The sequence below is a fragment of the Zonotrichia albicollis genome, chromosome 9 (assembly GCF_047830755.1).
Source record: "Zonotrichia albicollis isolate bZonAlb1 chromosome 9, bZonAlb1.hap1, whole genome shotgun sequence".
NCBI classification, from domain to species: Eukaryota; Metazoa; Chordata; class Aves; order Passeriformes; family Passerellidae; genus Zonotrichia; species Zonotrichia albicollis.
This window is the reverse complement of record NC_133827.1, coordinates 21,004,554-21,018,267: the sequence shown is the minus strand read 5'-3', so window position 1 is coordinate 21,018,267 and position 13,714 is coordinate 21,004,554. Positions and strand designations below refer to the sequence as shown.

Here is a 13,714-nt window from a genome sequence, read left to right as displayed (position 1 = left end):
CTGCCCTGTTGTACCCCCAACTCTCCCTCATCCCCACTGCCCCCCGTGCTCCCCAGGCTGGGTTTTGCCACCTGCCCTCCCATGTGTCATCTGCTAATTTTACCTGCAGTGATTTCATCTGTGCCGAGGGGAAGTGAGAGCCTGCAGAGCCCCCAGGAACGGGCTCAGAGCAGCAAGGACACCCCATGCCCTCTGTGCTTCCTGCCCCCATCATTCCAGCTGGCACATGAGCTACCTGCCACCATCCCGGGGGGTGGAGGTGGCCCTGGGGGACTCTGGGAGCTCACCAGTGACCCAGCATCCACAGAGCAGCGGCCCAAAGCCAGCTGGGCAGCTCGCCCAGGACACTGACAAGCCCATGGGCTGAGCATTTCAAGCTGGCCAGGACATCTCTGTGCTGACAGGCTTCTCAATCCCTGGGCAGCGTCCCAGGATCCGAGCAGAAGGTTCCTCTCCTTCCCAAGCTGGGATGTGCAGTGTGTAACCAAACACCTTGTTTTTGCCTTCTCCAGCAATAACTTCCTAGTCTGCCTCCACAGCAATGTGAGGCCTCCCAACAGCCCATTTATCCTGTCGCTGAGCAGCCGCATGCCAGCTCCCCACAGCAGGTCTCACCTCCTTCTTACAGGTGGGGAAACTGAGGCACTTAGCAGGGAAATGCTGCAGTGGGGGGCCTGGCAAGCACCCAGCAGCTCCATTCTGTCCTAAATTTACTCCCAGACCTCTGGGAGGTTTGGTGTCCTGCAGGGGTGTGTGTCCATGAATCTGCTTGGAGGGATCCGTGGCTCCAAAGCCCTTGCAGGTGGGAAATATTTTTCCCATGCCCCTTTTCAAAGGCAACCATGGCTGCAGAGCAAGGCTGCCAAAATCAGTACTCAGGTTTGGCTTAGCCCTGGGCTCGCACGGACGCTGCCTTGTTTGTATGAAACCACAACCCAAGAAAGCAGAGGGGACCCCAGGGCCTGTGAGGCCCGAGCTCTGTGCCATCTGCATGCCTTGCTGTGTGCCAGCTTCTTGGGCACGTTGTGCACGGACCCGCTCCTTCTCTCCTCGCCACCCTGGACCCGGACCCGAGGGTGGTACCCCCAGTTCTCCCTCCTCCAGGCCGTCCGTTGAAGCCCCATCCCCGCTGCTGCAAAGGGCCGCGGCCCCTTTAAATCCTGCGCGGCCCCGGCCCCACCCGTCAGTCTTTTCCCCCTTCTATTTTTTTATGAATGAAAAACGTTCGGGGCGGAGCCAGGCAAATCCCCGCTCGCCCATTGGCCGCCTCCGCCCCCGCCCACTCAGCCGTTCTCAATGGTGCTCGGCCGTGCGGCGCGCTGGCGGGCGCGGGGCAGCTCGGCAGCCAATCAGATGGCTCGGGGAGCGGAGCGGCGGCACACCATTGGCCGGCGCGGAGGGTAAACAAGCGGCGCGGGGCGGGGCGCGGCGGAGGCCGTTGGCTCGGGGGCTGCGGGCCGGCGCAGAGCGGCAGCGCGGTGCCCGGGCTCCGAGAGGCGCTGCTCCATCCCCGGCCCCGCTCCCGCCTCGTCCCGCCGCCGCTGAGGCTGCGGCGCCCCGGCCGGGTAGGTGCGGGCCTGGCGGCGGGGCGCAGAGCGGCCGGGGCGCAGGCCCGGGGCGGGGGCGGTGTTTATGAATGGCGCGGGCCGCGCGGTGTGAATGGCGGGGGGCGCGCGCCAGCGGGCGCTCGAGCGCGCGCTCGGGGGAGAAGCGCGGGGAGGGGAAGGGGGGAGGGGCGGAGTTTATGAATGGGGCGCGCGGGGTGGCGTGGGAACGAGCCCGGCTGCGGTGAGGGGCGGGGGAAGGGAAGGGAAGGGAAGGGAAGGGAAGGGAAGGGAAGGGAAGGGAAGGGAAGGGAAGGGAAGGGGGGCGAGACGAAGCCAAACGCGGCCCTCCCCGCTGCCTCCCCCCGCTCCCACGGCGCGTGATGTCACGCCCGTTTCTATAGAAATTAGGTGACATCACGAGCCGGGGGGCTGCGACCCGCCACGACAGGAGCGGGCCGGCTCCCCGGGGAGGCGTGGCGGCACCGAGGCAGCCCCGGGGGTGGCAGGGGCCACGGTGTGACCCCTCCCCGTCCCCGTCCCCTCCACCCCCAGGCGCGCACCTGCCGGAGCCCGGGCGGGACCCCCCCTTCCCGGGCCGGCGTCGATGCTGAGCGGGCCGGGGGCACTGCCCGCTTCCCCCGCACCATGGACGGCTTCTACGACCAGCAGGTTCCCTTCATGGGCCCCGGGGTAAGTTTGCCCACCCTGATCCCCCCGTTGACAAGTTCCTGCCCGACCTTGGGGACACCCCGTCCTCGGGTCACCCACTCCTAATCCTTGGGAGTGCCCCCCTCGTCCTTGGGGGCACCCCCAGCCCTGGGGGCTGCCACACTCATGGGCAGCTGTCACCCTGTTCTTGCAGAAGTCCTGCACAGAGGAGGGCCGAGGCCGGCCGGGGTCCGATAGGAAAAGGAAATTTTTGGAGACCGACCTGGCCCATGACTCGGAAGGTAGGCAGGGCTGGCCCCGTGAGAGCGTTGTTTTACAAATAATCCTGCAAATAATGGCAGTTTTATTTATTCTTCTGTGGAGCACATAAGTCTTTCACTCTGTTGCAGAGCTCTTCCAGGATCTCAGCCAGCTCCAAGAGGCCTGGCTAGCTGAAGGCAAGTCTTCACCTCCTCCTTTTGCCGTGTAAAACCTCTCTGTGAGCATCTTTTTGAGAACTGAAAAAGCCATAAACCCACTTTTTTTGTTTGTTTTTTTTAGCTCAGGTCCCCGATGACGAACAGTTTGTCCCAGATTTCCAGTCTGACAACTGTGAGTGATCGTTCCTGGGTTTTGTTCTCCGGGGGGAGACGTTTGGGTGCCTGTGCAAACATTTGCACTGGGTTTGGAGCTGCTTCCTTGGGAAAGCAGTTGTTCCTGGGGCTGGAACGTGAAATCATGGGCTTTTGGGAGAAAGCACGTGTGCTTTGGGTTCATCGAGATGCGGCGTGCAACCTCCTGCCTTTTGTTAATGGGGAAAAACCGTGGCCAGATGCATGGAAACGGCTCTGAGCTGCTCTCTGGGCTCCTCTGAGGCGTGATGCTTGTTCCCAGCGAGGTGCATTCCCTCTTAAACCCTCCTTTTCCTTTTCAAGTGGCAGAGATAACCCGTGCTGGGCTGCTTGGTTAGCCACAATCTCTGCAGTTTTCTAGAGCTTTTCCGAGCCCTGGCCCGGCGCTGTTGGCAGGAGCGAGCGCGAGCGGTGAAACTTGAGCCGCTTTAAGCAGCATTAATCACTGGCAAGGCAGCCTCTCTAAAAGGAGGCCAGTGAAAATGCAGTCCCTGGCGAATTGCATAAGAGCCAGAGTGGGTTCTGAGCCGGGCTGTGTTGCCAGAGAGGGTTGGTGGCGAGGGCAGGGGCCGGGGATGGCGCCGGGGGAGAACGGGGGCGGATTCAGGATGTTTGGAGCTGTTACCTGGCAAACACAAGTAGTGGCTTGGTGTCAGTGGCTGGGCTTTGCTGCCGAGCCAGGCAGCCAGGGAACTCGAAGGAAATCAAATTTAGCCTGCAGTCGAACAGATTTTCTCATTCCAGCTCTGTCACAGCATGCAGCGGGGTATCTCCTCCTGTTAATTATTGCTCTTTGGTTACTCTGGAGTGGGCAGCTTGCCACTGAGCCCGTCCAGACAGCCCAAGTTTCAGATGTGTTTTTTCCCCCCTGTCTCCCCTGAGATAAAAGGCAAGCCCGGAGTCAGAAGCACAAGGGTCTGTTGACATCCCCAGCACAGCCCAGCAGCTCTTGCTCGGAGCAGCAGAAACTGCAGTGTGCGTGGGAGGGTGGCTCTTGAAGCTGAAGCTGTTTCCAGTGCCTTTTGGCAGTCTCTTTTTCCTTGTAACCTGAAGAGCTCAGAGAGGAGAGGCAAACTTTTCTGGGTGATGCAGGAAAAAAAGAGGAGAAGGAGAAAAAGGCGTTTATTTGGTCAGGACTCTTAAAATGTTCTGATCTGTGGAGCTGGTGTTGAAACAATTTTGTCACTTGAAAGATCTGCCTGCGTGGCTCCCTGCAGCAATAACCTTCTTTATCTTGCCTGGGGAGAGAAAGCAAAGGTCTCTCTTGCTGCTGCAGGGTGTCAGGCTGAGGCAGAGGGGAATGGGAAGCCCAGCTCTTGCATCCCTGCACTAGAGAGAGTTTACAGAGCAGAGAAACTCCAGTTTTGAACCGTGTGCCATGTAGAAAGGGAGAGAAGGATGGCTGAGGTCTGCACCCAGCTTTCACTAGCAGGGACATGTTGCCTTCCTGGGCTGGCAGCCACAGTGGAGTTCAGCATCCCTTGGCTTCTGGGGAAAGGTAGATCCCTCCTCTGTCCCTGTGGATGTTTGTGGGCTCTGTTTCTGCAGCTCTGTAGCTCCATGCCTTTTCCCTGCTGCTCTCTTATCCTGAGCAAACCTCAGCCTTGTGCCCCATCTTGCATTCCCAGGGCCAAGCTTCCCAAAAGGGACGAACCAGGCTCAGTTTGGACCCCGCTGCAGTGGGGAATGTGCCACGTGGAGTCTTGGAGGTGCTCAGAATCCTTCTTGCCTTGCTAAAACCCCCTCATAGCTGCCTGCAGCTCTGTAATACGCACTCTCTGTTCCCAATTCCATAGCCAAGATCCCAGCAGACAGGGTATTAAAGCTGGGGCCTGGTAGCACAGTAACATGGAGGGCAGTGGGTCGCTGTGCTGGGGAGGAAATCGCACTGCAAGGAAAGCAAGGCTGCTCCACATGAGGGGTGCAGTGTTAGTGCCCCGGACTGGTGGCAAGAAGCCAGATTCAGGGCTTTTAGGTTGCCCAGTGATGGATGCTTCCATGGGAGGCAGGAGGTGACCCCACAGAGCTCAGCATGCTGCACCTTGGCTGGGCATGGTGTGAGTTCACCAGCAGTGTGTTCCTGTGGCTGAAGGTGTACAACCAGTGTTGTCTCCACTGATTGTTTAAGTACCTGGGAGGTGATGGGATCATGCTGAGGAGATCAAGCAGCACCAGAAGGGATTTTTTAATCCCACGGTACCTGTGGCCTCCCCTGCGCAGGCAGCACGTGGCAATAACCGCGGGCAGGGCACGGAGTTTCTTACACACCAAAATGAGAGAGGGAGGTTTGTTTGTGAGGAAGAGCTGTTCAAACAAAGGAAAGCAGGATCCTGGTTTCTATTTCTGACTCCTCTCCTGGTGTGACCTTGGGTGTGCTGGGGGATGGAGGGGCAGGCAGAGCTCAGCTCCAGGTGACAGCTTGAGTGGGTGCCAGTGTCCCTGGCCTGGAAATGTGGCTTGGTTGCTTTCCCTTGGCTCATTCAGAGGAAACCAGTGCTCTCTGAGCTTAATCTCATGGAGGTCCAGTCTTGCTGCTGGGTGGGAATAACCTGCCCTGTCCCCCATCAAGGGTTTCACTGGGAATTCAAGTCCTTGAGCGGCTCTGTGGTGTCACCCTTTTCCACAGGATGGTTGGCATTAGGGGCATTTCCAGTTCCACTGCTTGCATGGCAGTGGGAGGGTTTGTGTGAGCCTGCCCTAGGTCCCCTCCTGGCTGGGCACAGCTGTGGCACATGTGGCTGGTGTCCCCAGGGTCCCTCCACCTCCATAGGGGCTGCCAGGTACCCTCGGGTGTCCTCACTGCTGCCGTGGCTCAGCCTTGCTGTGGATCTGCTGACACATCTGCTCCAGCCCTCTCTAGAGCCGAGCTGCTCCCTCTGAGTATTTTTCTATATTTTTTTTAGCTTTTAATTACAGTGCCCAGGGCAGGACCGGAAAGGGTAAAAGCGCTTTGTGCGCCCGCCGTTCCTTTGAGGTGTTGGGTGCTGCTCCTCCCACCTGGCTGCCAAACCCAGCGTTTTCCCCCCAAAATCTGCCCCTGAGAGCCCCCCAGGCTCCTCCAGAGCCGGGCTGGCCGTGAGCTTGGCACTGGAGCCGTCGTGCTGAGCAGCGCCGGCCGGCCCCGCCGTGTTTGTGTAAGGAATCCAAACGTTGCACAGAGCCCCGGCTTGGACAGCTGGTCTCTGTTAGGATCTTAAGGCTCATTTCCCTTTTTTTTTGAATGGCAGTGCTAAGCTCTGGGGAAATTTTTCCTTTCTTTTTTTTTTTTTTTTTTTTCTTTTTTTTCCCCTCCCTCAGCCACATGAATGGAGCGCTGCGAAGCGTTTGTGAATGGAGGGTGGTGCCTGCTCGGGGACTGGAGGCTTTTTTTTTTTTTTTTTTTTTCTTTCAATGAATAACCAGACCCCATTGTACGACTGGCGGAAAAACAACTCTGCTCCAACAACACGGAGCCTGTTTGGGAGAGCCATGCCCGCGATAGGCAGCTGGAGCCCTTCCAAAGCCAGTTCCCCTTGGCTTTCCCATGGCTCAGGGGGTGCCTGTGCTTTGCTGCCGCCATTCTGCCCCCCTTCTTTAGGGCTGGAAGTGCTGAGAGTGGCAAAAGCTGGCTGGGGAGGGGGGGAAGGAGGAGTGGGATAAATCCAGGGTGTGGGGGGCTGTGCTGGCTCAGCGCTGGGCTTTGTGTTTCAAATCCTTCTCGGCTGGAGGGGGGGGTTTATGCCCTTGGTACCAGCTGTATGGAGGCCTTTCCAGGGGGGGGATGGGTAGGAAAGGGGAGTCAGCAGCTCTTTAAAGGTTTTGACAAATTAGGGGGGCAGCTAATTACCTGGCAAGCTGTGAACAGTTGTCCTGGAGCTATTTGCTCCTCTCCAGTGTAGCTGGGCTGTGTTTAGGCTTCACATGAAGCTAATACTCCACTTCCGATTAGTCTTGGCTCTCCTCTGAGGCACTATTTAGGTACAGAGCTCTGAGGCGCTTTCCCTTTCCTAGGGCGCCTGCTTTTAGAAATTAATTAGCTTAAGCGTATATTACTCAGTTTATAATTATATATATAGCAAGCGAGCTTGGGAGTGGGTGGAGAGGATTTGGATTTAATGGGATGTTTGTCACTCGAGCTCATACAATTGTGGGACCCCAGGACTAGATGCCATTGGACCACCTGGGCTGTGGGATGGTGGATCTGTGAGTGGGAATGGCCCTCTGAGGGCAGGTTTATGGTGTGGGGATGCCCCTGTGAGGGCGAGTGGGCTGGTGTTTGTGAGGCCCTGGAGGAGGTCTGTCACCCCCTGCTCTGTGTCACAGCCACTCTCTGTGGTGCCTGGGCTCTGCTCCACTCGCTGAGGGGCTGGTGATAGCAAATGTCTGATCTAAGGCTGTTGTGGAGCTGCCTCACAGCCCTTCTGAGAGCAATGTCCTGGGCTGCTGCCACTGCCCAAGCTCTGCCCTCCTCTGCCACCCTACTTCTCAGCCAGTGCTGGGGCCTGGCAATGCACCCATCACCCTGGTTCAGCTGCTGATGCTCCCAGGGCATAACTCAGCCCATTACCCCCAAGCACAGAGCTGATGCTCCTAGGGCATAACTCAGCCCATTACCCCCAAGCACAGAGCTGGTGCTTGCAGGGGCGATGCTCCCACGGCCCTGTCCCCCGTGGGTGAGCCTGTGTCCCCTTCGGTGTCCCCGCAGTGGTCCTGCACGCCCCACCTCCGGCCAAGATCAAGCGGGAGCTGCCCAGCCCGTCGTCGGAGCTGTCCTCCTGCAGCCACGAGCAGGCTCTGTGTGCCGGCTATGGGGACAAGTGCCTCTACAACTGCTGGTAGGTAGCCGGGGCACTCCGCTGCCCGCAGAGCCCTCGGGGGGTGCTGTCCCTCGGTGCCACCGCCATCCCCCGGTGCTTTTCCCCTGGCAGTGCCTACGACAGGAAACCCCCCGCCGGGTTCAAGCCATTAACGCCGCCCGCCACGCCGGTGTCCCCCGCGCAGCCCGGGCCGGCGCTGCCCCCGCCGCCGCCACCGGGCCCCGCCGGGCCGGGCGCCGCTCACGGGGCCACCCCGGGCCCGCAGGCGCTGCAGGAGCAGCGGCCGCAGCCGCCCTTCGCCGTGCCCAGGCCGCCGCACCCGCCCATCCACATGCCAAAGATGATGTCTGAGAACCAATTCCCCGCAGAGCACAGGTAAGGCAGCCCCCGGCGGCCACAGGGATGCTCCGGGACTCTGTGGGCACTCTTGGGTGGGTTGGTGGTCCCAGAGTGTGGGGGAGAAAGAGCCACAAGGTCTCAGTAGGAAGTGGCAAGTTTTGCCGCATGGCACCACAGCCAACAACGTTTGTCCCACCAAGCGCAACCGCAGCACGGGGACAGAGGCACAAGGATTTCTGTCCCTGAGCATGGGGCAGAGCCTTTGCCTCCCTCTTGGGAAGGGCAGGGGAGGCAGAGTCTGGCTCCTGCATCCTTCCCAGTTCCAGCAGGTGCTGGTCCTGGGTCAGGGCTCTGCTCTGCTCATTCCCACCCACTGCAGCTCTGCCTGCCGAGCCCTGTTGGGCTGTAGAGCTGTGCCCATCTCTGTCCTGCCTGTGTGCACCCTGGTCTGGGGGTGGTCCAGAGCTCCCCATGGCATCACCGTGATTTTATGGGCTGTGGTGGGAGACCGCTGTTCCCTCCTTCCTCTCCAGGCTGTGGCTTCGCTCCCCATCACTCCCACATCCCTGGAGGCTCTGCCAGTGCCTTCCCTCACCCTGGGCTTGCTCCTGTAGGCATGGAACAAGATGTGGCAGCCTGGCAAAGGCCATGCAGTGGGGCCAGGGAAGTCCTTGGAATGTGAATGTGCCCACAGCAGGCTAGCATCCCTGCCCAGCAGAGCTCCGTGTGACCTTCAGGCTGTGCAGGGGACTGGCTGCGACCCCTTGGGAAGCACGGTGCCAGCACGGGGCTTGGGTTTCATTCAGGAAGGGCAGAGGGACACGGCTCGGAAATGGAGTAATCCCAGCCCGGCAGCTGGGAGGGCTCGGGTTACAAAGGCAAATGGCGCAGGGCCGGCGGAGAGGAGCCGCGCGGAGATCCAAGATCACCTTTCAAGGTGCCGGAGGAGGACGAGGGGATGTGGCAGCACCCCCTCGGGATGGTCCCTCACCCTTTGCCACCTCTCAGAGCCGTGGTGGCAGCACCACGGAGCCCAAAATAGTGCTCCCTGCTGCCGGGTTCAAGGTTTAATCCCAGCTGCGCGGGCGGATTAGCAGCGGCTGGAGCTGCGCCGTGGATTTGGCTTTGCGTAAGCGCCCACCCCTGCTCAGCATCCCTGGCCCCTGCCCCCCTCGCTGGGCACTGATTTTACTGATTTACAGCTCTGAGGGGTGGTTTTTGGTCCTTTTCTCATTCCCTTCCAGAAGGCCAGAGTGCTTTACTGTGTTATCCTGCTGTTCCACCTTGGTGTTCTCAGAGCTTAGAGGGGCACAGGGTTCTCAGCACCCCGTGGTGGCTGTGCTTCTGAGGAGCCACCCCAGCTGTCAGCAGCTCTGGTGTGGGGTGGGAGCTGCCCCCCACTCCTCAGTAACGGCACATCCTTGTCCCCAGGTTTCAGAGGCAGCTGTCGGAGCCCTGCCACCCCTTCCCGCCGCAGGCCGGGGTCCCTGGGGACGGCCGCCCCCTGTACCACCGGCAGCTGTCGGAGCCCCTGGGCCCTGCTGCCCCCCGCCCCCCTCAGGGATTCAAGCAGGAGTACCATGACCCTCTCTACGAGCACGGCGGCCCTGGCCTGCCCGCTCCTCCTGGGCACAGCTTCCAGCCCCCCATGGGCATCAAGCAGGAGCCCCGGGACTACTGCATTGACTCAGGTGGGTGTGGGCCAGGGGACAGCCAGGGGGGGCTTCAGTGACATCAGAGGTGGGGTTGAGCCTCAGGGAGTGGGTGATGTGTGACCCTGGAGCTCCTGGGCTGCTGGGATACTGCTTTGCCTTTCTTTCCTCCTTTCCCAAAGCCAGGGCATACAGCAGGATTTCACCTGATGCCAGTGGTGTGGTCGGGGCTGTAGCCCCAGGCTGGGGTGCCCCACAGGGCCTGGTGGGTCCCCCCCATGGCTCTGGCCTGGGGCCAGCTGTGATTGCTGGCTGCTGGACCCTTGCAGCATCACGGAAAAATCCTCTAATCGCCTTAGGACCTAAAAATACCCCAGCCTCGGGATGGAGGGTGGCACAGCCAAGCAGATGGTAGGGGAGGTGCAGCAGTGCCTCTCTTCATGTGGGGCCTGTGAAAACTCCAGCTGCTCCAGTCTAAATTCCAGTGCCACCCCAAATCATACTGGGTTTCTTTTCCCCAATGTTGAGGGTGGATGTAGTGCACCAGGGAGCGTGGGGAAGGGGGAAGGTTCCCACATTTCACTGCAGGACATGCTTGGGGTAAAGAAAATGTGCCAAATCCATGGGTTTACTGCCCTAATGTAATTTCATTTCCCCCTCAGAAGTGCCTAACTGCCAGTCCTCGTACCTACGGGGGAATGTCTTCCCCAACAGCCATGACGGTGAGTGACCCCCCCACTGTCCCCTGTTGTGACCCCAGCACTCCCTGGGCACCCAGAAAACACCCATGAGAGCCCCTGGGGCTCATGAGAGCCACATGTGCTGGCACCAGCCCCAGAAGCAGCCAGCAGCCCCTGTGAGGGCACAGCAGTGCCATGGAATCTGGGATAATGCAGAGATGCCAGTAGGGTTTGGGAGCAGTGAGGGGGGCAGCGCTGCGCAGCACTCAGCCACTGAAGGAACTGGGAATGGGTCAGCTCCCCGAGCTGTGGATGGGGTCCTGAGCTGGATTCAGCCAAGCCAGGGTTTTTGGGCTCCAGCCAGGGTAGTGAAGGGGCCCTATGCTCATGAAGGGTCTTTTCCCCACAGGATTTTCATATGAAAAGGACACACGATTGTATTTTGATGACACGTGCGTGGTACCCGAGAGGCTGGAGGGTAAGTCTGGCCCCAGGGGAGCCTGCAGGGGAGCTGGGGCTCATGGAGGAAGATGTGGGGGCGCTGGGATCTGCAGTGCCTGGCTTGTAAAGCCAAGCAGTGTTGGCACAGTGCTCTGAGAGCTGCTGAGCATCATCCCACGTGGCAGCTTGGCATCACTGCCATGCTCCATCTCTGTCACTGACACCTCCCTGCCTGCAGCACCATCCCCAGCACCTCTCCCACCCCACGGCCTGATGCTGCTCAGGTGTCTCAGCACAGGCATGACCCGTGTTGCTGTACGTGACTCCTGCTGGTGGCACAGCCTGGGAGAGGGGCAGAGCCAGGCTGTTCACCCAGATGTCTCTTTGTGTGAGCAGGTAAAGTGAAGCAGGAGCCCACCCTGTACCGCGAGGGCCCTCCCTACCAGCGGCGTGGCTCCCTGCAGCTCTGGCAGTTCCTGGTCACCCTCCTGGATGACCCTGCCAATGCCCACTTCATCGCCTGGACCGGCCGGGGCATGGAGTTCAAGCTGATCGAGCCTGAGGAGGTATGAGGGGTCCTGCCCTGGAGCTGGGGAATGCCTGGGGGGATGCAGGAGTGGATCCTTCCTTTAGTACCTCCCACTGCCCCTTGGCGTGGCACGTGCTGGCTCCCAAAGCTGGCATTGGTCACCAGCCGTGGTGCTGTTGCCTCTGTGCTGTGCCTTGCTGAGTTCTGCTGCTCTGCCCTCCTTCCCAAGCTGCTCCCATCCTTTGCCCTGGGTTTCCAGCAGCAGCTCCGTGCTGGAAGCACACGGCTCCACGGGAGGGTGACACAGAGGAAGGAGCAGTTTGGGGAGTAATTGAGAGCAGCTGTAGGCAGCCCCGAGCTGCGAGCTGCGCATTGTGGGTAATTACCCATAATGTCTCTTGCGCCATGCATGGAAATTGTGGTATTTTGAAGCAGCTTTTTTGGCAGGCTCTGCCTAATGAAATGACTTTTGATTTGGCCCCTGATCCGGTGGTGGCTGTGTGGTCACAGCCCAAGCATTTATCATGGCAGGCAAGGAACCACTCCCAGACCACGATGACACCTTCACTCCAGCTGCCCCAGCCCCCTCAAGCCAGCCTCTAGCCACATTTCAGTTGTGATTCCCCCTGAGGATCCCTGTCCCAGCCCTGATGGCTGCCTCCTCTCTCCCTGTAGGTAGCACGGCGCTGGGGCATCCAGAAGAACCGACCAGCCATGAACTATGACAAGCTCAGCCGCTCCCTGCGCTACTACTACGAGAAGGGCATCATGCAGAAGGTGAGGCCACAGCAGGGTGTGACCGTCCCCTGCTGTCCCAGGGTGCAGCAGCACAGGGATTTGGTCTGATGTGAGGTGTGTGCTGCTCCCCTAGGCCAGGGAGATGTTCCCTCACCCCCTTGTCCTCCCTCCAGGTTGCCGGCGAGCGGTACGTCTATAAATTCGTCTGTGACCCCGACGCCCTCTTCTCCATGGCCTATCCCGACAACCAGCGCCCTTTCCTGAAGACAGAGCCGGACTGCCCAGTGCCCGAGGAGGAGACGGTGCCCCTGACACACTTTGAGGACAGCCCTGCCTTCCTCCTGGAGATGGATCCCTGCGGCAGCCTTCCCTACGCGGAGGGCTTCGCCTACTGACTCGGCCGGCTGGCAGAGCCATTGGCACTAGCGCATGCACCTGGGGCAAACGCGGTTTTCTAAAGAATATTTTTGGCTGTCCATAAGAGGGAAAAAAAAAAAAAAAAACAAACCACAAAACCAAACCCCAGCGACAAAACAGCATGGGTGCACACGCGAATTTGAGGAATTTAAAACGCCCCACGTGTGTCGCCGCCGAATTCCCACCCTTCCTTTCCAAGGGCTAGTGCACAGGACTGCCCGTGGCTGGCACCTCCTGCCGCGCATCAGTGCGATGTCTTGGGGCGCCGGGAGCCTGAAGGCACGGTCTCTTGCCCAGGCCCTGGCTCTGGCCGTGCCCCAGGGCTGGGCTGCGTGGCTGCCGAGCCAATTGTCACGACAATCTGCTTTGCATCGAGCACAATCCGCGTAGCTGCCTTGTGTGGTGGAAAGGGCTTTGATTTGCACAGAGAGAGAGGAGGGATGCGGGGGGGCCGCCCGGGCCAGCGCCCCGGGGCTGATGTGCGCAGCATCCTACCCCAACCCCGAGGAGCCTTCTGCCTTCTTCCTGAGCCCCCTCCCCATGTAACCTCCTGTTGTTCCCATAGAACCTCCTGCATCCTCTCCGTGCCCTCCATCCTCCCCAGCTCTGGCTCTGGGCCATGAGTTGCATTTTGGGGGAGGAGACCCTGACACTAACTTCCTCTTTGGTTGTTTTTTTTTTTTTTTTTTGGGATGTTTTAGGAAAATACTAAAGGTTTCTAAACTGATTTTTGTAGATTTTTTGTATTTTAAGGCAAAGCTATTTTTCGCAGCTCGGCTGCTGTCCCTGGAGCCCCTGGGGACACCCCAGTGGCTTTCCTGGTGGCAGGGGGAGCCCTCGATGCCCGTGGCTTCCTGGGATGGCTGCCGAAGGATCTGGTCCACTCCATTTCACTGCTCCAGTCCTCTTTCCCAGGGGAGCCAGGCCTGAATCCCAGTACTGGCCCAGCTACGCTCCCCCTGCTCGGCATGGCCTCGGAGCTGGGCTGCACGGCTGAGGTGGGCAGGGATGGGGGGTCCCCCCCTTCCTCAATCCCCACCTCTCTCCAGCTCCCCCCACCCCTCGCTGCACCTCTTAACACTCCTCCACCACTCATATATCCATACCTGCCTCCCCTGCACCAGGCTACATGTTTTGTTGTAAATGCTGTATAGGAATTTTTTCTCTTCTTTAGTTAGCTTTGGTTGGAATTTTTGTTTGGTTTTGGGGTTTTTTTGTTTTTTTTTTGTTTTTTTTTTTGTCTGATTCTTTTTTTTTTTTTTTTGGGAAGTATGAAGATTAACTCTACAATGACT

The 13,714-nt window shown here is 59.3% G+C and overlaps 1 protein-coding gene across 2 annotated transcripts; it reads left to right on the top strand.

Moving 5' to 3' along the window:
- Positions 1–1,404: 1,404 nt before the first annotated feature.
- On the top strand, positions 1,405–12,536 carry ETV5 (ETS variant transcription factor 5). Of its 2 annotated transcripts, none has more exons than XM_074546890.1 (13): positions 1,405–1,565; positions 2,100–2,237; positions 2,410–2,497; positions 2,606–2,653; positions 2,757–2,807; positions 7,512–7,641; positions 7,735–7,998; positions 9,394–9,653; positions 10,277–10,336; positions 10,704–10,772; positions 11,132–11,301; positions 11,940–12,041; positions 12,176–12,536. In XM_074546890.1, the coding sequence occupies exons 2-13, from the start codon at positions 2,193–2,195 to the stop codon at positions 12,395–12,397; spliced, it is 1,509 nt and encodes a 502-aa protein (XP_074402991.1). In that variant the 5' UTR covers positions 1,405–1,565; positions 2,100–2,192; the 3' UTR covers positions 12,398–12,536. The 2 variants fall into 2 exon arrangements, with proteins under 2 accessions (XP_074402991.1, XP_074402992.1); XM_074546891.1 differs by lacking the exon at positions 1,405–1,565 and adding an exon at positions 1,730–1,788.
- Positions 12,537–13,714: the final 1,178 nt, after the last annotated feature.